General features: G+C 27.6%; 1 protein-coding gene and 2 long non-coding RNA genes across 4 annotated transcripts; 2 read left to right on the top strand and 1 right to left on the bottom strand.

Annotated features, from left to right (window-relative positions):
- Nucleotides 1-1747: 1747 nt before the first annotated feature.
- LOC136077938 (endothelial cell-specific molecule 1-like) lies at nt 1748-3052 on the bottom strand. 2 transcript variants are annotated; one of them, XM_065792292.1, is made up of 4 exons: nt 2748-3052; nt 2451-2609; nt 2104-2263; nt 1748-1937 (listed from the first exon to the last, which is right to left on the bottom strand). In XM_065792292.1, exons 1-4 carry the CDS (start codon nt 2869-2871, stop codon nt 1820-1822), a joined length of 561 nt encoding a protein of 186 aa, XP_065648364.1. In that variant the 5' UTR covers nt 2872-3052; the 3' UTR covers nt 1748-1819. The 2 variants fall into 2 exon arrangements, with proteins under 2 accessions (XP_065648364.1, XP_065648363.1); XM_065792291.1 differs by having other exon boundaries at nt 1751-1937; nt 2742-3041.
- Nucleotides 3053-3168: 116 nt separating this feature from the next.
- On the top strand, nt 3169-5167 carry LOC136077939 (uncharacterized). Its single transcript, XR_010637386.1, has 3 exons — nt 3169-3289; nt 3490-4334; nt 4600-5167. It is a non-coding gene; the product is annotated as an uncharacterized LOC136077939 (long non-coding RNA).
- A 12400-nt stretch (nt 5168-17567) lies between these two features.
- Nucleotides 17568-25285, top strand: LOC136077937 (uncharacterized). Its single transcript, XR_010637385.1, has 6 exons — nt 17568-17761; nt 22058-22100; nt 22186-22206; nt 22365-22530; nt 22706-22862; nt 23108-25285. It is a non-coding gene; the product is annotated as an uncharacterized LOC136077937 (long non-coding RNA).
- Nucleotides 25286-27563: the final 2278 nt, after the last annotated feature.

Below are 27563 nucleotides of genomic sequence, written 5' to 3'. Positions count from 1 at the left end.
ATTGTTTATATTTATCTTACACCAAGTTTTATTGTTCGTGTTTAAAGTAGACAACAGATTTGTTGTTCCAAAATACAATTTAAAGTTAACTTCATGTTCAATTAAATACCGCGGAGGGATTTTAAATGTTTATTTTAAAGTAAGGTCAATTAAATAAAAATGGATTTAATTATAGCATTGAATCTTACGATAATAGATTTTTAATCGATCTAATGACGATATTATAAATAAAATACATAAACTTTTTTATCAAGAGTTTTTGTTCATTTATTTCTTAAAGATTGTAACAACTATAAGCATTTTAGCATTTTTCAAATTATTTTTTATTATCTATTTCTTTACATCTATATAAATATTTTTTCCTCGTTTTTCAAATTGTAATTTTTATATGTATATATATTTATATGTTACAATTATGTAAAAATTTTTTTAAATTGGTTTTGGAGATAAGAAAAAATATGTTTACTTATGTTCAGAGGCGATTTTATGGAGGTGGGGGAGGGGTGTGGGGGAGTTCCAACCCCCTAAATTAGGTGATTTTAAAGTTATAGTCGGTATTTTGGCGAATTTAGTCGGCAAGTCGGGTATTTGACACAATTCAGTCGGGTAAATTTTAGTTTTGAGGACATTTTTTTATTTTATTAGAAATCATTCAGTACTTTTGAAAACTTTTTTTCTTTATTTTATTCGTAGATTCGCTTCTGCTTGTGTTTATGTTGCTCAAGCCATTTAAATTAAAAGCAACATATACTTGTTTTATAATTTTTATATATACATGTTGTAATTTTTTCTTTAATAACGAATAAAATAAAATGAAAAAGGAAAAAATGCTGCAATTTTATTCACCAAAAGGATCTCTGTTAGATATTTGTTTCGAATCTATTGATGGTACAGTTTGAGGAATTGTTAAAGCATAAATTAGGAGTTAGCTTTAATGTGAATAAAAAAAAAAAACACGTTCCACTTACAAAGTTAGCAAACTAAAAATTTCATTCAACTCCATGATTTATTGCTTCCATTTTTACTTTAAAGTAATTGATTTTATATAATGATATAAAAAGAAGTGTAAATAAAAACATTTTAATATTCTCTTGTCAAAGGACTACACAGCAGAAAAATATTTTCCGAAAAATCATAAATTTTAGTAAACATTTTACAGTCATTGTTTCAGCTATTGGACATTTATAACACGGCTTAAAAGGGTGTCTATATACATTGTTTACAGGAATGTCATTAAGGACGATAGTTGTGTTTAAAAACTGTCGCGCTTCAAGATCATGCCATTTCCTTAAAAACTTTTTAATTTTTTTTTTTTGTTTAAACAGTTATTTTAAATTTCAAATACGAGTAAAAAAAGATTTGTGAGACTTAAACGTAATAATCTAAGTGTATCAGTAGGAAGTTAAATATTTTTTGTAACTTCCTTATTTATAAATAAAATAGGCTTTCATTGTTTATATACTTTTTCTACTGCATTAATAAATGATTTATTATTATATATTGTAAAAACTGAAATAATGATAATAATGAAATAATGAAATAACTGAAATAAATAAAGTATATAAATAAAGCCTAATTAATGATAAGAATAATAATATTTTTTAAGATATCTGTGTGGAAAAAACAACTTATTTTATTCATATATATTTTTATTTACTATTTATATTTGAACATTTAGTTTTTTGTGTATATTTATTACCATTTTCAATATATATATATATATATATATATATATATATATATATATATATATATATATATATATATATACACACACTTTTAAAATTGCTAAAAAAAACCTTTCACACGAATTGTTTTTTTATGTTTTTTTATCTTCATCGATTGGTTTTTGTATCAAAGCACTAAAGTTAATTGGAGAATCTATTTTATCGTACAGTTCTCTATTCGGATGGCAGCCATTTTCATGGATGCAGCAGCTGCAAAAAAATTATTTTCAACTTATAAACATTATTTCAATACAAATCTTATGATTAAACAGGAATAATAAAAATCTTTATAAGCTTCATAAAACCTTCATAAAAATAAAAATATTTTTTAAATCAAAAACAAAATTTCATAAGTAACTTGAAAAGTCTAACTTACTCATCGTCATTGTACAGTATACTTTTTTTGCAGTAAAATGTTGGAACGGTAACATTTAGAAAGCATGAAATTAAGTCATATATTCGCTGCTCATAATACTCATCGGATTTTTTGCATTCTTTCATTTTAGTAATGTATTTTGCAGTTTCATGTATCAATGCTGAAAATTTTATTTTAAGCATGTTAACTAATTTCAATCTCAAAATTGCAAAGTAAGCTTCTGCTTGACTTTGAAATATGTGTTGGCGAATTAAAAAACTATTAGATATAATAAAAAAACCAATTAGAGGTCTTTACTTTTCTTCTGAATTAAAAGTTAAAAAAAAAGTTAAAAAATTTTAACTTACCGTTTTTTAAAGTATCGCACTTTGAATATATACTTTCTGGGGTTTTGATGCAATACAATCCGTGATCACATTCTGTTTTATGATCGTTCACAATACAAATTTCGCCTTTTTGCTTCATGCATACCTTACAGCAGTTACATTCATCTTTACCAACATTACCTGATTTAAAAACAAAGTGGATATTATAAAAACAAGTTAGGTATTACAATCTTAATAATCCTGCTGTTTTTATAATTCAGCAACAACTGACGGTTGACTGTTATTTAAAAAATCAAAGCTTAAAGTCTTAACCTTTACATTTAAGAGTTTTAGGGCATTTCCTTTCATCGCATATCGGTTCTTGTTTGCTATTATAACAAGACGAACTTTCTACAAGCAAAAAGTGAACTGATAGCAAGCTAATGGTTGTAAATAGAAGCATTATTTTTAAAGTAATAATGAAAGTAAATCTTTATTTAAAAATGCAACTGCTGATTGAAATCTGCAAAATTTCTGCAACTTTATGTAAATTGTTTTTATTTTAATGATGTCGTTTAAAAATTAGTTAAAAGGAGCCACTTTTTTAAATATAAACCCACCATCTCTGAAGGAGAATAAAAAACCTTTTGTACTGCCGGCATCTTTGCAGGAGAATAACAACATTATTATACTGATTGATGGTTCTAACAATGACAAAACTATTTGACATTATATTCTTAAAACTTCACTAAGTATCAACGTCATAAATACGTCATGCTAGTTATTTTTTACATTTTCAAACACCTTTTAATTGTAAAAAGCTTGAAAATATTTTTTATGAAATTATTTACTACAATACACTATTTAATTAGCTGAACCAGGTTTGTAAAGTTTATTGATTCTTTTGAAAAGTAACAACAAAAAACATGTCTACTAATTCGCCAGTTTATAGTGCTTTAATGTTTTAATTTGATTTGTTTAATAAAATTACTTACCCCATAAATTATTTATATTTATTTATAACATTTTTATTAAATATTTTTCCCTAATGTAAACAATTCTCTACCTTTTTATTTTCTAGATTATGAATCAGAAGTGCCATTCACAACGGGGATACCAAATTTTAAATTTTAAAGTAGAAGCTTTGTTAAAAAAAAGTTTGACAGCATCCCATAAATGTTTTTTTATGGCGCATCATAAGCATGGTAAAGACACTGCATTTTTTATAATAAATTAAACTGATTTTTACTGTCGAAATCGAAACATTCAGGTTTTATCGATCAAGGTTATTATTTAAAAAAAAATAGTATCATGTATCCTCTTGTTTGTTAGAACCTGGTGTGAGCACTAAGATGGCCTTGCATCAATTTTGTAACTCAAGCCCCTGCCGTCTATTTGTACTAATCTACCTTAATGTGATTAAAATCTGTAACAATTAGAATAAATCTCAATTAACCTACCGCAAGAATATTTCTCATGAGGATATTTTTTAATTAATCTTTTATAAGAAAAATAATTATTTAAGTTCATTAAAACTTATATCACGATGGCGTTTTTCTGATAACACTTGATACTGTTTGTCTGGTAATCCCCAATGGCGTATGTCTGAAATAACCAGTTTAGCATTTCTCTTTTGCATTCAAGAGAATATGTAAAATAATATAAATTAGGTAATGGAGTAAAGAAAAGTAATTAAATAAAGACGTGGAAACAATGGAGAGGGTCGGACAGTAAAAATTGCAGTATAATTGTTAATAAATATATATTAGAAAAATTAAAAAAGGGTGTTAACTTGATTAATCCTACAAACTTAATTGTTGCAAATATATTTTTATACTGAATCTTCTAGCAACGTTTTTAAAGTCTTTGAATGAAACTAATTTCAAAAACATTCGATTGTTTTTCTGTTCTAAATAATAAACAAAGGTTTGTGTTTTTAACAAAATCGTTTTTAAACTTTTATTTTTGTATAGAGTACGTATGTATGTATGTACGTATGCACGTATGTACGTATATATGTTTGTACGTATGTATGTATAAAGTTAGACTTCAACTTTTATTTAAATTAGATTTCAACAATGTTTGATTTTTAATCTGGTAGAACAAAGCCAGTTTTCTACCTGATTTATATTTTTTCCCTTATGTTAAAACAATTTTTCTCCATAATGTTAAAAACTTAAATCTTTTTTAGAGCCGTTAGGGGAGTTGGCAGAGGGGTAAGTTGACGAATTGATTTTTATCTTCAAAGCCCATTATCAGAAAGTGCCAGAATAAACACCAAACCTTCCTAATTGACCATTTCATCCTTCATTGTAGTATTGTAAAGGTTTGCGCATTGAGGATTTACTTTTGGAATCGCTTCTTTTTTACTCTACAAAGAAAATAAAAGGTCGTATTAAAAAAATTATTGTAAAGATTCTAGCCACAACTGATTTACCATTTTTAGCCAGCTCATTTTTCCAATAGTTGCCATTTTTCAGGATCTAACCTCAAGATAATTTCCTAGAGCATTGATATTTTTCCAGAGTATTTCTGAAATGAATAGACAACTTTTGCACACCCAGGCTAAACGAATTGTAAAAAAAACTAAAATTCACTTTACCCTAATATACATACATTAAGCAGATTGAATCGAGCAGATCAAAGGATGGTTATGTGAAAGACATTTTGGATTTGTATGACTCGTAAGTAAGTAAAGATGGATGACGTAATATTATTCATGTATAAACTTTACATTGTAAGAATTTGTTTATCCTTTTTTTTTTTTTTTTATTATATGTTTTTTAATTTATGCAAATAAACAGTTACATTTGTACTTTTCAGTTATGTTTATTATTAGAAATAAACTTCTAAACTTTTAAAAAAGTACGTAATGATTTGATTTTAAAAGGATATATAATATATATCCTTTTAAAATCAAATCATTACGTACTTTTTAAAAAGTTTAGAAGTTTATTTCTAATAATAAACATAACTGAAAAGTACAAGTGATTTATTATATCCTATCCTATATATATTATATATAGGATAGGATATAATAAATCAACAACACAGAGAAAGCAATAAGAGGAAAATCACTTAATTATGTGTATAAAAAGTATTGTTTTACAGAAAAAATTAATATTTCTAAAAAGAGTTTGAACTAGGATTTTAAAAAAAATCGCTATCCAATGCTAAATCCAAATGCGCTGCATTTATTAAATAAAAATTATTTAGGATTTATTATATAAAAAGTGCAATTTTTTGAATGAAAGTGTCCTACCTTTTAAGTGTTTTTAGCTAAACCATTTTTTATCCTTTTTTTTTTATAGAATTATCTAATTTTTATTTTGAAATTAGCACAAAACTTTGCGTCTTTTGAGATCCAGGATTATGTATTAATTTTTTTTATTGTTTACTTGAAAAGGGACATATTAAATTAAACGTTTAAACAATTTAGTTATAAAATTCAGCTTTTTACTGTACAAACTGTCCACAAACTAGTTGTTGAAAAATCTGAAGGCGTGGAAAATCCAAAGAGGATCAGACAGTAAAGATTAATTGTCATTAAATATACGTTTTAGAATTGTTTATTCTGCTATTTTGATAGTACTAAATTAATCCATACGGATTTAAAATCTAAAATAAACTGCTTGTACTTTTTTATAAAAATTTCCCCATTGATAATTACAAATTCTTTACCCGCAAAAATGCTTCAAAAAAAATTCTATTAATGCAGGACCGTCCTGATGGGGGTAGGGGGTGGGGGTAGGGAGTGCCCTATCCCTACAAAGCTGTCATACAAGCATTTGAGTTTGCAAGTTTTGAACTATGATTATCAAATTTTTCCAAAAAAAAATTTTTTTAAACATAAATCGCAACGGTTCGATGTAACACTAGAAATTTTTTGTTCCCCGTTACAAAACTATCGTTAAATCAAGAAATATTTGCTAAAGTATTTAAACTCAAAAAGAAGTGAGACTTAATGGACAACAAAGTTGACATTTTTTATATAGGGATCGTCCATAAATTACGTAACGCGAAATTAAACTTTTAGACAAAAGACAAAGGATTAAAAATTTTCTCTCGCAGTGTTAAATTAAATCTATATAATTTAACAACCTTGCAAGTCCAACGAAAACCGCCGCGCCAAAGAGCAAAATGATCTCCTACTTATATTTTTATTAAAAATTTTGGGTTGCGTAATTTATGGACGATATACAAATAATATCTACACATATCTTTGCGCAAAGAGAACGTTGTTAAATGCGATAAAATGTGACCCACGCTAAATTGTTTAGTGGTCCATGGAGTACTTATGGTTTTGCTAAACAGATAGCCTTATACTACAGTAAACTTAAATTAAACGCCAATAAAATTTTTAATTAACAGCCCAGATTTTTACTTTTTAAAAATGCGTTAACACAGCCAGATTTTTTTTAAAAGGATTATTTCTATGACGAACATTCATTCTTTGACACTTTTTTCTGTTAAAAAAAAAAAGCCTAATGTAATTATATCTTTTTGATATAATTATATCAAACATCAGTAGATAATAACATAAATATTTATCTTCAAATATATTGTTGCGAATTTCAGCAGGAAAAAAAAAAGATAGTTTGATATGCACTCAAATGTCGCTGGCCACGCAGCGTCTCACTTGACCGACCCAGCGGGAAATATTCCGGTTTCCCGCTGCACAGTGCACAGTGGTTTGAAATAAACAAAAAATGACATTAATTCCAAATTTGCGAAAGTAAATATAAGTCAATATAAAAAGTTCTGATTATGCAAGACAGTTGCAAATTGATATATTCTAAAAGGATTTTTTTTTTAAAAACCACCTGGCGCTTCTCCACAGCTGCTCAAAGTTGTCATTTTTTAAAGAAATTTTTTTTAGTGAAAAGTTTCGAACTTTTATTTTATTAAATTTTTTAGCTTTATTTTGTTAACTTTTTTAGTAAAAAATTTCGAACTTTTATTTTATTTCTTAAACCACACCTGTGAACTTCCATATATTATATATCAATCGAACGAATATTAAACAGGCTTTCAGAGTTTAATCTAAAATATTTTATAAAGTTATATTTCTTGCCGTAAAAATGCAAAGAAAGGTAATTTTTTAGACTAGGAAATACTAGCATACTTGATTGTGACTTTTATTAAATTCTGTATGTTTCTGTAAGTATCTGAATTCGTGTGGGTAAACTTTGACCCTTTTTTCTTTTAACCTAATATAGATTTTGATGCCGCTAGAACCCGTCAACTAATTTCAATTTAAAAATGTTTCTGCATATATATATATATATATATATATATATATATATATATATATATATATTCACATGACAGTCATTTTCAACCAAATTGCATAATATTGTCATAAAAAGATATATTTGTGATAACTTTAAGACCTACTATTAATATAACGACAAAATACTTCCTTTAAATTAATATAACCTCAAAATCTTCTGTACGTTGAAAGAATTTACTAAAAATCTTTTTGTTGATTTAAAATTGTGTAAAAAATAATAAAGTACAAACCATCTTAAATGAAATTAAAGAATAAAGTTTTTTGCAACTGCACCCTTAAGATTTCAAACGTATAACTGGGATGTGTTTTGGGCAAATCCAACTCCTAATTCTGTTAAATTTTGCAGACAAATGATCTTTAAGTAGGGTCATGGCACCCCCTACCGTGAAGAAGCACCTACCGTGGTTTTTGAAAAAATCAGTAAATTTTTTATGTTTTTTTTTTAAATTTATTTTTTAGCATTGTTTTATACAAAACTAACTTATTTCACTAATAAATAATTTTTAAAAAGATGTATTTTTAAAGATTTGAGATGTTTTTTTACCCGCAAATGTTTTTTTATTGCTTTCTTAAGAAAATCTTTAACAGTAAAAAAAAGTTCGTCTAGTTTTTTTACGGCTTAAAACTTATATAATTTTTTTGATAAAAGTTTAAAATAGTTGTAAAAACATTGAATATTTTAAATTTTATCAAAAAATATAAGTATTTTTTGTATAACATTGTTTAATCTTTTACACGGTAGGTGATTACGAAAATTATAATAGTTAGCACTTACCGTTTATAAAAATATTTTTTCGGACGCGTTTTATTTTGTGAAGTTTTCTCTCTAAAAAACCATTTCAGTTCAACTCAATTACCAATTAAAGGTAATTTAACCCAAGGGAGTATTCATTTGATATGTTTTTTTATACTTTATTTATCATGTGAAATGAATTTAACCCAAGGGAGTATTTATTTGATATGTTTTTCATACTTTATTTATTATGTGAAATGAATTCGATTAGAAAGATGCAAGGTTCAAAAAAGAAAAAAAATATTCGAAAAAAGCTTTTGTATTCAGAAGAACAACTGCATGCAGCACTTAGAACTTCAAATAAAGGTGAAAAAATTTTATGTGTCAGCAAAAAGTTTAATGTTCCTGAAAGTACCTTACGCGATAAATTATCTGGTAAAAGCCAACCCAAACGGCAAAACTCTGGCTTTAAATCATATCTTGGAGAAGAAATAGAGAATAAATTGGTTGCTTGGTTAATGCAGTGCGCTAACATGGGTTTTGCGATTACAAAAAAGTTATTAAGGCGGTACAAAAAATAGTTATAGGGCGAGGTATAAAAACACCAATTAAAGATGATATCCCAAGTAAAAACTGGTTTTATAAATTTATGCGTCGTCATAAGGAATTATCGCAAAAACGAGCAGAGCATATTAGTCGAGCTAGAGGTCTTATAACTGAAGCATCGATAAGAAAATGGTTTAATGAGGTGTATGAATTATTTGGCGATGATGCGCAATACCTTAATGATCCATCTCGTGTTTTTAATTTAGACGAAACTGGCTTTGAGTTAGCACCAAAAACTGGAAAAGTAATTGGCATTAGAGGAAGAAATGTTTATGAAGAATGCAACAACAGCGATAAGGAAAACCTTACAACTTTATTTTGCGTAAATGAAAATGGTCAATTTGCACCATCATTAACATTGTACAAGTATGCTCGAATGCCAAAACCTATTGCTGCTGCTGCACCACCAGGTTGGGGACTCGGTAAAAGTGACAGCGGCTGGATGACCGCCGAATGCTTTTATGAGTACTTCACAAATGTGTTAGTACCATATTTGAAATCTATTAATACACAATTACCTATATATATGTTCATGGATGGACACCGCTCGCATCTGTCTAAAGAGCTCAGCATGTATTGCTCTTCGAAAAGAATTCATTTGATTTCGTTGTTTCCTAATACTACACACATCTTACAACCTTTAGATGTGTCAGTTTTCGGACCAATGAAAAAAAAATGGCAGAACATTTGTCGGCAGTTTAAATTGGATAACGATTTTAATGAAATTTGCAAAGAAAATGTACCAATGTTGTTGAATAATTTTGTTATGGATCCAAGTATGAAAAAAAATATTATTAACGGATTTAGGTCGACAGGAATATTCCCATTTAATGCGAACAATGTTGATTATAAAAAAGTAATTCAACGTGTTAAATTAAATTCCACAATTGATAATAATGAAACGAATCTTTTCATCGTGGGAAACTTATTTGAAGACAACGTTGCACCTGAAGTATTGCTACAGTTTGAAAAAACTGGAAATAAAGAATGGGGAGGTAAAACTGACTTCAGAGAATTATTTAATTTTTGGAAAAAACTTTTTTTTTTTTTTTTTGGAAAAATTTAACGATAGGTCCAAACAAACCATAAATTTAATAGAAGCCAACAATAATGTATTGAACAATGAAATCGATAAAGAATCGTATTTAGATATTAGCAGTACGCAAAATGAAATCGTATCTAGTAATGTTAGCGAATTTGGAAAAAGCGTAATAGTTGATGAACCCGGTGAAAGTAAATCAGCAGCAGAACCACCAGATTCAAATAAACAAATAATAAAAGATATAAACCCATTACACGACTTTCTTTTATGGCCAAAACAACCAATCACGAAAAAAAGGCTGAAACAAGTTGAACGATTACCGAGCGTTGTAACTTCAGCCAAATGGTTAGAGATTCAAATAACTAGAGAAAATGCAAAGGAAGAAGAAGATATCAAAAAAATTGAACGTAAAAATAAAGTTGCTGAAAAAAAAGAATTGAAAGAAAAAGAAAAACAAGAAAAATCTAAAAGAAAACAAGCTGTGACAAAATAAAATAAAAATAAAAGACAAAAAAAAAAAACATTTAAAAAAAAAATTTAAAAAGAAAAAAAATCTAAATTCAGAAAAAAGCTTTGGTGGATAATTTTATAACGAATGTCTTCTTTGTTTTGTAATCATATTAAATTTATGTATTTGTTTCTTGATTTAAATATATAAAAGTAAAATTAAAATATACGATTTTTTTTTCATACACGGTAGGTGGAGAATCGATTACGGTAGGTGGTGCTTTATCGCGGTAGGTGAAGAAACGTACTAGATCTTACAAAAAATTAAAAATAACATTAAAAAAATAACTTTATTCAAATTCGAATTATATAATTTAGTTAATAATTGAGTATAAAATATTAATTCGAAAACCCTAAATAAAAATCTGTTATGGTTTTGGAGTTAAGAAGTTTTGAAGTTAAAAGTTTTTTTAAAGCCGCGGTAGGTGGTGCCATGACCCTATGCTAAAGAAAAGAAAGAATTTATTCTCAAGACAAAAATTTTTGCTGAACGACAAATAAAGGAACTTCCTGATATTATGATACAGCTATCAAATGGAAAAGTTCCTAATATCGAAAGCTTTTTATTTTCAACAGCAATCGATGGAAAAGTTTTAGCGGAAATCACTAAAACACCATCTAATCAATCGTGTCTGCTTTGTAAAGCAACACCTATTGAAATGAGTCACGTTGAAAATTACACAAACTAATTATTTAACATTGAGAAAGCATTTTTACTCTTTGGGATAAGTCCACTTCATTGTTGGATCCGCTGCATGGAGTATCTCCTTCATTTGTCATATAAATTGGATATAAACAGTGGCAGGCAAAATGAAAAATAAATAAAGATTTTGTAAAAGCTCGAAAAGCTTTTATACAAAAATGTTTTTAGTAAAAATTAAACTAATAATAATCGCAATACTGCACTGCGAGCTTTTTCTAATCCAAAATTGTTATCAGATATAGATAAAAATCTTAATGTCCATTTAAGAACAATATTGATATCTTTGTCCTGTGAAACTCCAATTGATCCAATCAAATTTGAAAATAATTGTCTACGAATAGTTTTAATCATCAGTAAAAAATATTCATGGTATAAAAGTTCTACTTGCGTTATACAAAAGTTCTACTTGTGTTATACAAAAGTTCTTCTTGTGTTATACAAAAGCTCTACTTGTGTTATACAAAAGTTCTTCTTGTGTTATACAAAAGTTCTTCTTGTGTTATACAAAAGCTCTACTTGTGTTATACAAAAGTTCTACTTGTGTTATACAAAAGTTCTACTTGTGTTATACAAAAGTTCTACTTGTGTTATACAAAAGTTCTACTTGTGTTCATAAAGTTTTAGCTCAAAATATGGTTAAATTAATTTTGTTTGAACTTTTGTCGGAAATGTCGAAGAAAGTCTTCACAAATGTCACAGAAAAGATTGTTTGGATCATGCAAACAAAACCCTTAAGAATTGACTGTTTAACTGATGTTTTTTGTCGAGTTTTAGAAACATCAGATCCTTTTATTTCCGCTATTATTTAAAAAGACGTTTAAAGCCTGTGTGTAAGTCACACTATCAGAATAGGTGCTGCAACTTTTACTGAATAAAAACTCTACAAGAAGTAAGGATGTGAATGAAGAGGTTTTACCTGAACTAATTAATGCTTATCGACAATAAGATTGCTTTAAATATAGAAGCCGATAGCGTTTTTTCCGATAGCCAAAAAATACTCAGCTATTAAAATGAAACTTAATTTTAATTAAAAAAATTCAAGACTAGTATTATTAAACAAAAACAGTGCTTCTATTTTGCATGTCTCTTCTCATTCGCAAGACCCCATTACTTGGAAAAAACCTCATTTGTAATTTTTTTTTCATTTGTAATTTTAAAAGACTTTTATATATTTATTTTCCAATCTAATAATTTTATTGTATATTTAAGGAATATATTAAAAAATAAAATTGGAAGGTGATTTTTGGAGCACTGATTAAAAATGACTGTCATGTTTTATGTAAAAAAAAAATCAAGTAAAAAGATTTTTAAATTGAAAATTGTTGTTTTTGGACGGGTCCTGGCGGCATCAAAACTTATATTGGTTTTAAAGAAGAAGGGTCGAAGTTTAGCCATATGCGTTCAGATACTTACAGAAATATGCAGATTTTAATAAAGGTCACAATCAAGTATGCTATTATTTCCTTGTCTACAAAGTTATCTTCCTTTACGTATTAACGGCAAGAAATATAATTTTATAAAGTATTGTACTTTAAACTCTGAAAACCTTTTTAATATTCTTCCGATTGATATATAATATATAGAAGTGCACAGGCGTGGCTTAAAATTTTTTCAAAAAATGACACTTTTAAGCAACTGCGAAGAAGCAGCAGGTGGTTTTAAAAAAATACTTTTAGAATATGAAAATATGATCAATTTGAAACAGTCTTGCGAAATCATAATTTTTTATATCGGATTTTCGCAAATCTGGAATTAATGCCACTTTTTGTTTATTTTAAACCGCTGTGCACTGATAGGTATATTTAAAAACAGAAAGAAAAAAATCACTTGACCAAGCTTACCCCAATTTAATATAGGATCGTTTAGTTTTTTTTTTCCGTTTTAAAAAAATTGTTTTTTTTTGATTCCCAAAATTTATAAAACTTGCGTTTAAAATGAAGAACTATAATTCATGGCTATACATTCATCTTGAAAAGAATAAATTTAGTTAATTATTTAAGAGTTAAGAAATAATCATGATAATTATGATAATTAACTTGAGGCTCTTCTACATAAGTAATGTAGACTGGAAGGTCTGTATCATTAACGTATCAATAAATCTGAAATGATAAATCTTAAAAAAGTCTCTATCAACATTTAAATGTAAATTCTAATTTAAATTGTGGAATTATTCAAAAATCCTCTTAAAACTCGTGGAGCATGAGCAAACTAGGCTAGACAAAGATATAACAGTCGGCAGAAAAGGTAGGAAAAAAACAGGATGTTCAGCCTGTCGAAGCATTTGCTTCGACATATATATATAATTACAAGCGAAACATGCTAGATGAAGAAAAATGTTTATTTTTTTTTAGGAAGACATATGATATTTCTCTTTTTTACCTGTTATTAACAATATGTTCATTGGCTCCCTTGTCAGACTTTGATTCCTGTTTTGATCACTAGAATCGCATCTTAATTTCCTAAACAGTCATTTCATTGCAATTTACAGTAACATGAGTATGGTATATTATTTCCATTATATTGTAAATATGAAATCATAGGTTTGCCTAGTTTCGAGCAAAATTAAAATAACTCAACTACCTTTTTGAATTTCAAAGTAATTTTTTTTTTGAATAAGTAAACTGAAACTTAAATTGAATCAAACGATATCAAGCAACAAATCTATAAATAATAAAAATTATGTCATATTTTGATTTCAAAAAGTTAAAATATGGCAATAATAGCAGGGGCGGGTTTAGGATTAGGCTTGTTAGGCGCGTCGACTAACATCTTTTTTGGTAATCACTTTTTAATTAAAATGCTATCTAATTTACGAAAATACATTCTTCAATTTTATTTTTTGATTTTTTGTATAAATTGGCGATATATAAGGAATTTTTTTAAGGATAAAGTCCCCATCTTGTTCGTTTTTCACCGGCTTCCGAATTTAAGAAATATTTTTAAAGTAGATTCTAATTTTGTTATCGGTCAAGTTAGGCAAAATGTTAGTCTCTCTTTTCAAACCTCTATTCCGACGTTGAGCATCCTTGACATCCGAAAACCGGGATTTTAGGGAATAGGCAAATTGGGATATATAGGGATAGGCGCTTCGCAGTGTACATACATCGACTGGTTTATTTAGCCATAAGCACAGTGAGTGTGCATACATCGACTAAGGGTTTGGGTTTGGGCTGGCTGTCTTGAACTAAATGAATCATTTTTTTCATGTTTGCGGACATAAAGAAGACCGTCAGAATAGAGATTTGAAAAGAGAGCTTACCAGGCAAGACATTTTTGCGCCTAACTTGGCCCGTTTATTCAGCAAACGAAAGTCCAAAAAATTATTAAGTTTATTTAACTCGTGGTTTTTTTCATCGTTCTTAACTTTTCTTAACTTTAACGCTTTCTTAACTTTAACCTTTCTTAACTTTAACGCTTAACTTCAGGCCAAGTTAGGCGCAAGTTAGTTGTTAATCGATTGTTTGTTTCTGCAGATTTCAAAAAAAACTTTTAACTGACCAAATTAAAATATTGTTTTAACATGTCTTGCATTTTTTTACAGTCTGTAAGAAAATCAATTGAGATCGGTTGAAAATCTACAAATTGTTTATTTTAAATTGTCGTTAAAGATTAATTTCCTTCACAAACCAGATCTTTATGACTTATTGTTTGTTCAAAATTCAATAAAGAGAAATATTTTTGTTGAGTGTGACATTCCGCTGAACTCAAGGAAAATTATGGCTTTGAAGTAAGCATTTCTCTATTTATTTCAAAAAGTAAAAAAAAAAATAATAGAAAAAGTTCATTCTTTATACTTCTTTATACAAACACTTTATAGCACTAAAGCAATCTATCAAAAATAATCAAATGTATATTTTAAACAGCAAACCAACAAAAATATCTGAAAAATCAAGTACTTGTATAGACTTAGCAATTTCAAATTGTACTCTTATCGAAATTAACGAAAAAGAAAAACTTTCTGATCATGAAATGATTACTTGTAAATACTCTATCAAAGTAAAGAGACAATCCAAAATTAAAAAAGCAAACAATGTTGGCAACAGTGGTAAACAGAACTTCAATAAAATTGATTATTCTTTATTAAATAAAAACATTTCAGTTGAATTAAAAAATATGAAAAAAGAAACTGATATTGAAGTAATGGCTAATAGTTATACAACAATTATTAAAAATAACATAAATATGCAAGAAATGGTTAATAAAACGAATAAGGAAATCAACAACAACAATCCATCTATTCACAATAACTGGTTAAGAAATTATAAATACACAGATGCAGTAAAAGAATATAATCATGAATGGAAAACATATGTTTGGTTTAAATACCATGGTTTTAGTGAAAGCAAATGTAAAACACAATATAGCAAATTTAAAAAAATAAGAAATAAAAAAACATCAATATTAAGAAAACTAAAAGCTGATTACTATAAAATAAAAATTGATTCAGTCAAAAATGATCCTAAAGCTATGTGGAATTCGTTGAAATATCTAACAACTATCAAACCATAAATTAAGTCAATTATAATGGATGATATTAAATTTGACGAAGAAAATCTTATTAGGAGTTTTCAAAGAAATAAAATAAATAAATCCACTCCAGATAAATATAATGAATTTTTAATCGAAAGTATTATAGATATTGAAACATCAATTCATAATGATATGAGTTATAATGCTATGGAAAATTTATCACTAAATGATAATATTCCTTGTTTTTGTGAATTTATTCCTTTATCTATGCAAGACTTAAATGAAATAGTAAATCATTTACAAAACAAGAATTCAATGTGCGAGGGCTTAAATGTTATTATCTTCAAAAAATTATACTCATCATTTTCAAGTACTCTATTAAAAATTATTAATTTATCGTTAAAAACTGGGAAAGTTCCTTATAAATGGAAAAAATCAACAATCATTCCAATTCCAAAGGTAATGTCGCCAAAGTTACCACAATACTTAAGACCAGTGCCGGTTTTAGCACTACCAGCGCCCTGGGCGAGATTTCTACGGCGCCCCTAGCTCAATTTAACCCCATTCAAAAAAAAGGCAAAGGGTAAAATAACCAATTAGTTTTGCCCCTATATATTAGGCGCCCGGGGCCATCGCCCTACCCTAACGCCGCCACTGCTTAAGACCAACTAATATGCTTCCTACTTATGAAAAAATATTAGAAATTGCTGTTCACAAGTAGTTGTCAAGTTATTTTGAAAGTAATAATATTTTTTATAATAATCAATTTGGTTTCAGAAAAAATAGATCGACTGAATCAGCTATTCAACTACTTCTTTCCAAATGGAGATCATCTTTAAATAACAATAACTTTGTTATAACAGTAATGCTAGATCTTAAAAGGGCATTTGAAACAGTTAAACGAAAGATTCTTATACAAAAGTTACAAGGTTATAAAGTTAAAGGTACCGTTTTCAGTTGGATCGCAGACTATCTTTTAATGAGAACTCAAGAAGTCAAAATAAAAGGTGAAGAATCTGGAGAGCTGGTTTGTGATATAGGGGTTCCACAGGGTAGTGTTGTTGGACCTCTTTTGTTTATTATCTACATGAACGATATTGCATCAAAAATTGAATATTCTTTTGTAAATTTGTTTGCTGATGATACATTGGTTTGTATTGAGGGTACAAACTTCCAAGAAACTATTTTTAAATTAAATCAAGACTTAAAAATACTTTGTAAATGGCTAAGTAATAACAAACTTAAATTAAATACTCTTAAGTCCATGACCATGCTTATTATTACTTCAAAAAAAAGAAAAAATAGTTTAATAAATCAAAACCATAACATAAAATTTATATTGGATGACGTAGTCATTGAGTTTAGTGAAATATCTAGGGATTATTATTGATTACCAACTTAATTTTACAGAACATATCAAACATATCTCAAATTAAATTGCAAAGAAAACTGGATATCTTGGTAGAATAAGCAAATCTTTAACTCAATGGACCAAAAAGATAATCTTTCAAACTATAATTGCTCCCCACTATGAATACTGTGTTTCTATTTTTCTTGATGTCAACACTAATAACTTAAATATCATAGAAAAACTACAAAACAAGGCGATGAGAATTATATTAAAATGTGACTGGTCAACTCACAAAACAGAAATGTTGAAATTGCTTGGTTGGATAAATATAAAAAATAGAATAATTTTTAAATCACTCTGCTTCATTCAGAATAAATGAAAATATGAATCAATCAAATGAATGAATGAATCAAATGAAAATAATATATTTAAACAGTTCTATTCAAAAAACAGTGAGTTGCATCAACATTACATTAGACAAGCTAGTTATTTTCATAAAAGCAGCCAATATAATATAGCAGGGCAGAAGTCATTGTTCGTGTTTGGTTTAAAACTATACCAGGAAATAGCTTGTGAATTTGTTCAGCTAGACTATAAAAAATTCAAAAAAAATCTACTTCAAACACTAAAGAATAATGAACTTATATAGTGAGCATTTATTTTGTAATATTTTGTAAAAGTTACTTAACTAGCATTAAGTTGCTAAATAAATAAATAAATAAAATAAAATATACCAACTACAACAATAGTAATGATAATAATAACAATAATGATAATAACAATAATAGTAATAATAATAATAATAATAATAATAATTATAATGATAAAAATAATAATAATAAATTTGATATTGTGATTAGTGATTTATTGAAAAGCTTGCCATCTTCATGCACTTTGTACTCAGGAATAGTTCATTTATAAAATACAAAAATTAGATAAAATCAATGTTTTAAATTGAAATAAATATATAAATTTAAATAAAAATTTATTAATTATTAATAAACTTTGATCTAAATTATTTGGATATTAATTAATTTTAATTTTGTTTTGTTTATTTTGGAAACTATACATAATAACTTTATATGTTATTAGGAAATTTTAGTTTCAGAATTTGGTTTGTTGCTAAAATAGTAATAATAATAATAATAACAATAATAGTAATAATAATAATAACATTAAAAAAATAATAATAATAAATTTGACTTAAAATTGCTTTAAGAAAGTTAGCATAAGCAAACCAATTTTTTAATTCTTTTGCTTTGATCTGATTGATTTGCTTTTTTTTTATCAAGCATATAAATACTTGAATAAAATATATTTTACATTAAATTTGGTGTTGGATCTTTTTTACTGTGTATTAAACAGCTTTATTCATTTTTTTTTACAAATCTGAATCTACTGATAATTGTTTATTTAGTTTGTTTTCTATTGGTGTTTTTATTTAGTTTTATTGTCTGAGTTGTAATAAACTATTATCATAGTTTGGTAATGGATTAACATACAGCAATTGATTTATATGACATTTTCTGACAGCAATTGGTTTATATTTAAATCCCTCATTTTACAGTAATCATTCATTGTTTGTCAGCTGTGCTTAAAGTATCCAATTGAGTTTTCATCAATAGATAATTTATTAGCAGTGTCTGTATCCACACTTTCTGTAGACTCAGGAAAACTAAAAGATGATCTTGTTAAGGAAGCAGCATTACATATATGTCAAGAATTTGTATAATCTAATTTTCTTTGCGTTCTTGCTCTTTCAACTGTGTGATTTAAACAAGCTCTGTGTTACTACAGAACATTTGGTTCTCTCCTAAAATATAAAATTAAGTGTAATCTTCAAATTGAACCTCGTATTTTATCTGCATTATCAGAATTTATTGTTTTGCTTTGAAGGATCGAATTCTCTACTTCCATATAAACACAATCATGTTGTACCACGAGTTTTCGTTCCAAATGAGAAATGCTTTAAGCTTAAACTTTTATGTAAAAAAGTTAGTAATTGTGCTAAATATTTAGCAATTACTATGTTTACAAATAAATACAACACCAATCAAGAAACACTTCTTTCTACCATTGCAGATAAATCTTTTTTATATGAACTTTATAACAATAAATTTATAACATCCTCTCACGGAAATAGTGTCTTCAATTTCTTTATAGATTCAAAATTGTGTTCTTCCAGTACTTTGTTACCATTAAATGAAAATAATTGTAAATTCTGCCAAATCTACCAAAATTTTAAAACTAGAGTCTTATACAAATAAGTTGTCAAGTGAACTCTATAGTGAATATGATATTGCATGCTTTCGTTCAAAGACAGCTACTTTAAATGATTTGCAAATAAAAAAATCAATTAGAAATGTATTTGTGCCTAATGAACGTTATTCTTTTCAAAAAACAAATTGACGATCTTTCCAACTTATCTGGTTAAAGCAGTTTTCATGGCTTAGTTATTCCCCATCATATTTTCTCAGCCTGTAAAGCACTGGCCAGATACTGTGAGTGCTTTTAAAAGACATTATCATGGAAAAAAAGGAAAGATTAATGAGCATCACTTAGCTGTACAAAGTCTTCATTTTAACACCTGGACCATATTTTTAGCAGTTTGAAATATGATGAATGGAAGTATTCAAAATATTGATACTTTAATTAATAAAGAATATGAAAAGGAGGTTGCTTTAAATCGAGACAAATTGCGTTCAATTGCTGACTCAATCATATTTTTAGGCGGTCTCAATATAGCTTTTAGAGATCATCGTGATAATTCCTAACATCATCCTACTGTTGGAAAATATTCTTTAGTAAATGAAGTAGGAAATTTTGCTGAACTTTTAAACTACAGGATCAGAGGTGGGGATAAAGTTCTTGAGCATCATCTTAACAGCTGTGCAAAGAATGCATCTTATATTTCTAATTCGACACAAAATGAAGTAATAAATTGTTGTGGAAAATATATCCAGAATATTTTAATTTCCAATAAAGAGAAAAATTAATTTTTTTCAATAGTTGCTGATGAAGCATCTGATTGCTCCAATCAGGAACAAATGTCTCAAATTATTAGATTTATAAACAGTTCTTTTGATGTTAGAGAAGAATTTATGGTTTTTTTTCATTGCGAATATGGTTTATCAGGAGAAGCTCTTTGCAAAACTATTTTATCATGCCTTAAAGGTTATTCTCTTGACATTTTCATTTGTCAAGGTCAGGAGTATGATGGTGCAGGTTCTGTCGCTGTTCATGTTAAAGGTCTTGCAAAGAGAATTAAAGATCACAATGACAAAGCAGTTTATACTCACTGTTTTAGTCATCGTCTTATTCTTAGTGTAGCAAATTTGTGCAAACTGCAAGAAGTCAGAAATATGATGTAGCAAGTAAAACATATTGTCTTATTTTTTCATTTTTCTAAGTCAAGACAAAATTTATTAGAAGCAGCTATCACCAAACATTGTCCTTCTGCAACAAAGAAAAAATTAGCTGATGTTTGTTGCACAAGATGGATAGAACGCATAACTGGGTTGGATGATTTTGAAAGTTTGTTTGTACCTATTGTTTTTTGTCTTAAAGGAATGAGCATGAACTTAGAAAAAAAGTGCAATAAAGAAACTTTCTCACAAGCTTCTTGTTTTTTAAAACTCATTAGCACTTTTGATTTTATTGTATCTTTAAGAATTACTCAAACATTTCTTGACTACACTATTCTTGTTACACAAATGTTGCAAGTTAAAACTTTTGACACTTGTGATGGTTTAAGTTCTATTTCAGTTTTAAAAAGTTGTATGTTTACTCTTAGAAATCTAATAGATGATTATCTCATAAAGTGGTAGGATACAATTCTTTGTCTTGTTTCTAAAGTTGATGTTCCAGAAGTTAAACCAAGAGTATCAAGTCATCAAGTATATAGAAATATTGTTCTTTCTTTTTCAACTTCAGATTATTTCAAGAAATCGTTAACCATACCACTTATCGATCACCTCCTATTCAAAGTTAATAACAAATTTAGTGATGATGCTTTGGTTGCTTATGATGGTTTGGTTGTTATTCCAGACAAAATGATGTTTTATGTTTCTAAGAAGATTGAATGGAAAATTAAGTTTCAACATTTTGTAAATTTTTATTCAACAGATTTGCCATGTGCAATTTCTTTAAGCGCAAAACCTGATTTGTGGGAAAGCTAATGGGTTCAAGAAAAAATTTGCTTACTAAATAATATTTCAAGTACTTTAAAAAGTCTTCTCAACAATCAATTTGCAAATTTAAGAGTTTGTCTTCGCATTCTAGAAACATTGCCTGTAACCTCTTCTGCGGGTGAAAGATCGTTTTCAGCTATGAGACGATTAAAAAACTACACACGTAGTACAATGTCATCTGATAAAATGAACAGTCTTGCTTTATTGCATATTCACCAAGAGATAGAACCTAATAATGAAAAGATTATAGACTTATTTGCACTTAAAAACCGTAGATTAAGTTTAACAGATAAAAACTGTTAACCATTTTTTTTATTATTAGTATTCATTTTCTTTTACAAGTTTTTTTCATTTGTTAATTTGTAAGTTAACTTTTAATATTTTATGTTTAATGCTTTTTAAGTTGTTTTAAATTTTTAATTAAAATTACTCTATATATAATTAGTTTACGTAGTACTTAGTGTCTGGGCCATATTAGTGACAAAATCTTTTTTTTTTTGAAGTACAATACAGTTACCTTTTTTCTGAACAAAGTGTGTTGTTAAAATGCCAGAGGTCAGTCTTTCTTCAATTTTAAACAAGCAATAAACAGGGTTGGTTATGTAATAAATATAAGACTAAGAATAAGTATAAATAGTTGTTCTTCAAACATATCAGTTTAATTGAATTAATTTGATTGAAAAAAAAAGTTAAATGTTAGTACTACTTTTTTTTTAAATTTTTTTAGTTTAAAATGATTTTTTTCTTATTTTAGATTTTATAAAACACATGAAGTAAAACAAATTAAAATCATGAAAGTAAAATTATTTTAATTAGATTTTTTAACATAAAATAATGTTTCAAGATTTTGATTCTAATATACTACTTTTTTTTTCTCTTTAGTAACCTTAACACATACAATTGGTAAATAGGATTTTATCAGTTTTTCTATATTTAAAAACTACATATGGTTCTACTTTTTGATGCACTGTATTTTTTATATTTTAATTAAGAGCATTATGTTTTATACAAATTTAAATATGATTTATTTTATTAAATATATATTTTTTCTATTTTTTTAGTTCTACCTTTTTAAACGTTCTACTCAGCGTCATTATTATACAGGGTTCACGGCACTCAGGGAAAACCTGGAAAACCAGGAAAAAGTTTTTAAATTCTGAAAAATCAGGCAATACCAGGAAAATTCAGAGAACTTTTGAAAATCTTTAAAATCAGGGAAAATTCAGGGCATGTTTTTTAGTTTTATATATAACTTGAAGTTATTTTGCATTATACAAATTTTAAGTTTTTATTTTTATTGAAAACTGCTCACTACAGTGGTTTTATAACTTTTATAATATATAATAACCATATCTTTAAATAAATATTTAATTAAATATAATAATATAAGATATGACTTCAGAAAAGGCCTATTTTCAAGAAGATTGGTTACAACACCATGTTTATAAAGATTGGTTAGTTCCTGACGCTTATGCAAAAACTAAAGCTCATTGCAAAAGATGTAAAAAATTGTTTGAATTGTCTAATGGGTATTCAGTCTGTTAAACGTCATGCTGCAGGTATTTATATAAATTTTTTTAACGTGAGAGTGAAAATTAAAAAGAAATAGTGTTTGATTAGTTCTTGATTTTATATTATAATCTCAGTTTTTAATAGATTGTAATCAACCTTGTGGTTGCTGTTATTATTTTCACATTACTATTTCAAGTTTTGCAAGTTAAACTGACTGTGACAAAAAAGATAACAGTAAAATGTTAGGCATTTTTGAAACCTTAATGTTTAATCTTCAATTATCTTATTTTAGGTAAAAAGCATCAATCTGCTGCAAAGCCTGTTAGCTGTTTCTTTGTTAATGGAAAAGAGCTACAAGCTGAATCACTTAGATCTGAAGAAAAAAGTACGACATTTTCCACCAAAAAACAAACAACTATTGGTTTGTCAATTAAATCATCCTTATCAACTAACACTGAGATCATATGGGCACGGAAATCTACAATAAGCTGCTACTCTAATAATTCATGTGTAAATTTAAACAACACTTTTAAAAAGATGTTTCCTGACAGCAAGGTAGCAGAAGATTTCACGATGAGTTCCTCAAAAGTATTATAAATTGTTAACCATACTTCATATGCCATAGCGCCATACTTCATGACACTCTTAAAAGAAATAATCACAAAACCAGATTGTTACATCATATCTTTTGATGAGAGTTTGAACGACATTACCCAAACATGTCAGATGGACCTACTCGTTCGATATTGGGATGTATATTATATTTGAAGTTGCTCCTTGCATGTAATTCATGGTGCCTTTAAAGTAGCTATTAAATCAACCACATGAAATATTAAAGAAACTCTGAAAGGGTGTAAGCAAATTCTTCATAACAGCTAAGATTATAAAACAGTCACGGATGCAAAAAAATACCCTCTTTTCTTTTGTGCGACAAGGTGTGTTGAAAGCAAATCTGTTGCAGTTCGGGATTATTTGATAGCAAATTGTATCATTGAAATCTGGCCTAATATATACAAGTTAATTGAGATTTGGGAAAAGTTACCATATTCAAAGCAACCCAAATTGAAAAGCTTTTTGATTGTTAAAAAAGTTGTTAAAGACAAACTTATTCTTTTAAAATTTGAAGTTTTCAGCTTTGTTACCAGCATATTAGAACCATATTTATTGGCATATTAAACTGACAAGCCAATGATTCCATTTATGTAATGTAACTTAGAAAGGCTGTTGCGGACCATACTGAGCTTGTTTATGAAGCACGAAGTTATTGATAATTGGTTTATACTAGAAGTTAACTTTCATAAAAAAGATAATCCACTAAAGGGAAATCAAATCAAATCAAACTAGCATTTGCTACTCAAATAAGATTAGCTTCTTTACAAAAGAAAGATATAATAACAATTACTGATATTCAAAGTTTCCAAAAAGATTGCACTAACATGTATGTACGATTATTTGAAAAGTTCATGGAGCGAACTTCATTGGGGTCTATCATTGTACGCAATTCTCAGGTTTTTAACCCTAATGCATTGATAACAATGACTCCAGAAAACGCTGAAAAGAAGTACAAATTTTTATTGAACCACATGATTAGCTTAAAGTATCTTTCACCAGTCTTTTCTGGTAAAGCTATAAATCAACTTACTAATTTCTTTAGAGAACCAAGGGTTTATCAAAACAATTTTCGCGAATTCGATAGAGATAGTTTAGATGACTTCTATTTTAAAAAGTGCAATCTAAATAAACGAGTTGGCATCAACTGTCAAAATACTTTTAACTCTGAGTCATGGACAAGCTTCAGTTGATAGAGATTTTAGTATAAATACCGCAATACTCAAACAAAATTTGAATGAAAAATCAATAACTGCAAAACGTTTAGCTAAAGATCATTTTCACAATTTGCTATCTAATAATCTTCAACCACATAATATTGAAATTACAAACAAAATAATAATCAATGTAAAATCATCCCATGAAAGGTACCTAAGTTCAAAAACAGACTAATAAAAAAGAAGCAAGTCAATTGACAAAGAAAGTTGTTAGCGATGAAATAAATGATGTTGAAACAAGACGAGATCAATTGAAGAAGACCAGTGGAATATTGCAGTTCGATTTTGTAAAATTTGTTTAGGAAGATAGGCAAGATCTTGGGTTAATTTCTAAAGCTAATGCTATGAAACGAAAAGCAAATGAGAAAAACGAAGAAATTAAAAAATTAGAGCTGTTATCTTAGAGCAAAAGAGAAAGTTACTAAAATAACTTTATATAGAATAGTTCTCACATAAAGTTTATGTTTTGTTAGAACACATTACTTTGTTCAAAATATCTTTTAAAAAAACTTCATTTAATTTTTCTAATAAAAGAATGTTTATTATTATAAGAATAAGGTTTAATTATCAATAAATTGCATGGAAAGATTGTATGATAGATACAAATTGTTATTTTTGAAAATATATTTTTTATATTAATTGGACTTTTATGGTTTTGTTTCCTTATTAAACTAGTTTTTATTACTTAAAAATTTTCCTTTCAATTAAGATTGCTTTCAATTAATTAAGAAGAAGTATTTAACTCCTTAAAAAATTCTGATAAATATATTAGGGGAACATGGATTCAGTTGCGATAGTATTATATTCTTGAACATTAACAAGGAAAATTATATACCTTTCACCACCCAAACTCAGGGGAAAAGTTCTTGAAATCGGGTGAAAATCAGGTAATACTCATGGAAAATTCAGGGAAAATGGATTTTTAAAACTGCTATGAACCCTGTTTTAGTTTATCTTGCTTAACTGTTAAAATATGGTTTTAATTTAGTAAACTTTCATGACTTGAAACTTACTTTATTGATCATTAGCCAGTTTAGGAAGAAAAATGACTTCGATACAGTTAAGGTAAATGATAACTGTTCACCGGCCGCATCGCAAACTTGCTAACATTGTTTTTACTATATTGTGTTACTTCTATATTGTATATTATTATGTTATTTCTATATTATAACTTTTATGTTAATAATAATAACTTTAGTTATATAAATGGTAATGTTGTGTGTCTATTTAGATTTTAATTATTTTTAGCATTGTTTCGGAAATAATGTAGGGTAGAGTGGGGCACCATGACATACTTTTGGTTTTTGCTTCATGGCAATTTTTTCAATACGCTTTTTTTAGGTGATTGGTTTAATTCGTAGAAAAAATTTAAATTCTATAAGTTACCAAAATATAACAGGTTAAACTTGTGAGACTAGTTAAAGTAAAGTTAGAAATTTATTTCAAGGTACCGATATTAACGTTTAAGGTATCAACAATCAACTAAAAACTGAGCTACGAAAGTAGCTTAAAGTAGAAAGATTGTTTGTTGTGACCATTTTGTCATAAATTAATTATACTGTGTATTAAATTTGAAATATTATGGTAGTGTTTTTAATTAGTGTGCTGTATTTTTTTCCTCTAACCGATCTAAATTAGTGTAACCTTTGCTTCTTTTTTGAATTCATAAAAAAAGATGTCTGAAATAATTAGTGCTTTAGACTTCGCTAAATAGCGAGAATGAGTTTTAGTTTATGGAACTAGAGATGGTAATTCTTTTAAGCAGTGATCATGATAGTATTTGTAGAATGAAAAAGAGATTTTTTTACGAAAACTTTAAGACGATGGTCGAAAGACTTGGCAGAATGAGCAGGTTCAATAACCCGTGTCTGTTTTAGCATCCGTAATGAAACACCATTTGAGCCTTTTTGCTAAAGAGTTTGTAAACAAGTGGTTTCTTTTAAAACTTATTGAACCCTTTAAATTTTTCCCCTCAACAAACGAGAGGGCAGTTTTAAGTTGCCACTCCCTCCCCCACCCCGCCCCTCTCTATAACTAGAAGCGCTAACATTTCTTGACTAACTTCATTAAAAAGCTAAACCCGTGCCTAAATAGGAATAGGAAAGAAGAAACTAAAGCCCCATCGTATGGCTTTTTATTTTCTTCTGCACAAACTTTTAGATGATCTGGAAGTGTGTTTGGAATATATTGTGTGTAAACAAATATATTCTTATTATGTTCGACAAGTTAGTTTTCAATGATCATATTTGACAAATAAGATTCCAATGATTAAATCTAACAAATGAGATTGAATCTAACAAATAAGATTGAGTCGGCGCGAGACATTATATTTATTTTTTAAATTACGGACCTTATTATCCGCATTTTATTTTTAAACTATTGACATTTTAGACTTGATATTTATTCAGAAGTTTGTAGACATTATTGTTCGCTTAAGTCAGCGGTTTGGAAATCTCAGTAGTTTGATTCATGCAAACCGTACACAACATATTAAGAAAAAAATAATAATAAAAATGAATAAACTTGAAAACTTTTTGCTGAAAAGTCCTAATTACTCAAACACACACACACACACACACACACACACACACACACACACACACACACACACACACACACACACACACACACACACACACACCAAAAAACTTTTCAACAAACAAAAGCAATTCAATTGAAAGCATTCGAATAATATCCGACGCAAGCCGTCTCTCGCTTTCATAACTGTTGTTTAACGATCCAAAAGTTTTGAATGTTTAAAGAAACAATCCAAAAATAATTTCAAACTTTGTTTAAAAAAATACTGCACAAGTATTTACAAATATTAAAATAGTAATTATATTCAAGCTAAATCTCATTTTGAAATCACACAAGTTTTCAACCATCATTAGAAGCTATCAAGTATGGGGTATAATAGTCAAT

The sequence above is a fragment of the Hydra vulgaris genome, chromosome 03, assembly GCF_038396675.1.
Source record: "Hydra vulgaris chromosome 03, alternate assembly HydraT2T_AEP".
Classification (NCBI taxonomy): domain Eukaryota; kingdom Metazoa; phylum Cnidaria; class Hydrozoa; order Anthoathecata; family Hydridae; genus Hydra; species Hydra vulgaris.
This window is presented reverse-complemented; position numbering and strand designations above follow the sequence as displayed.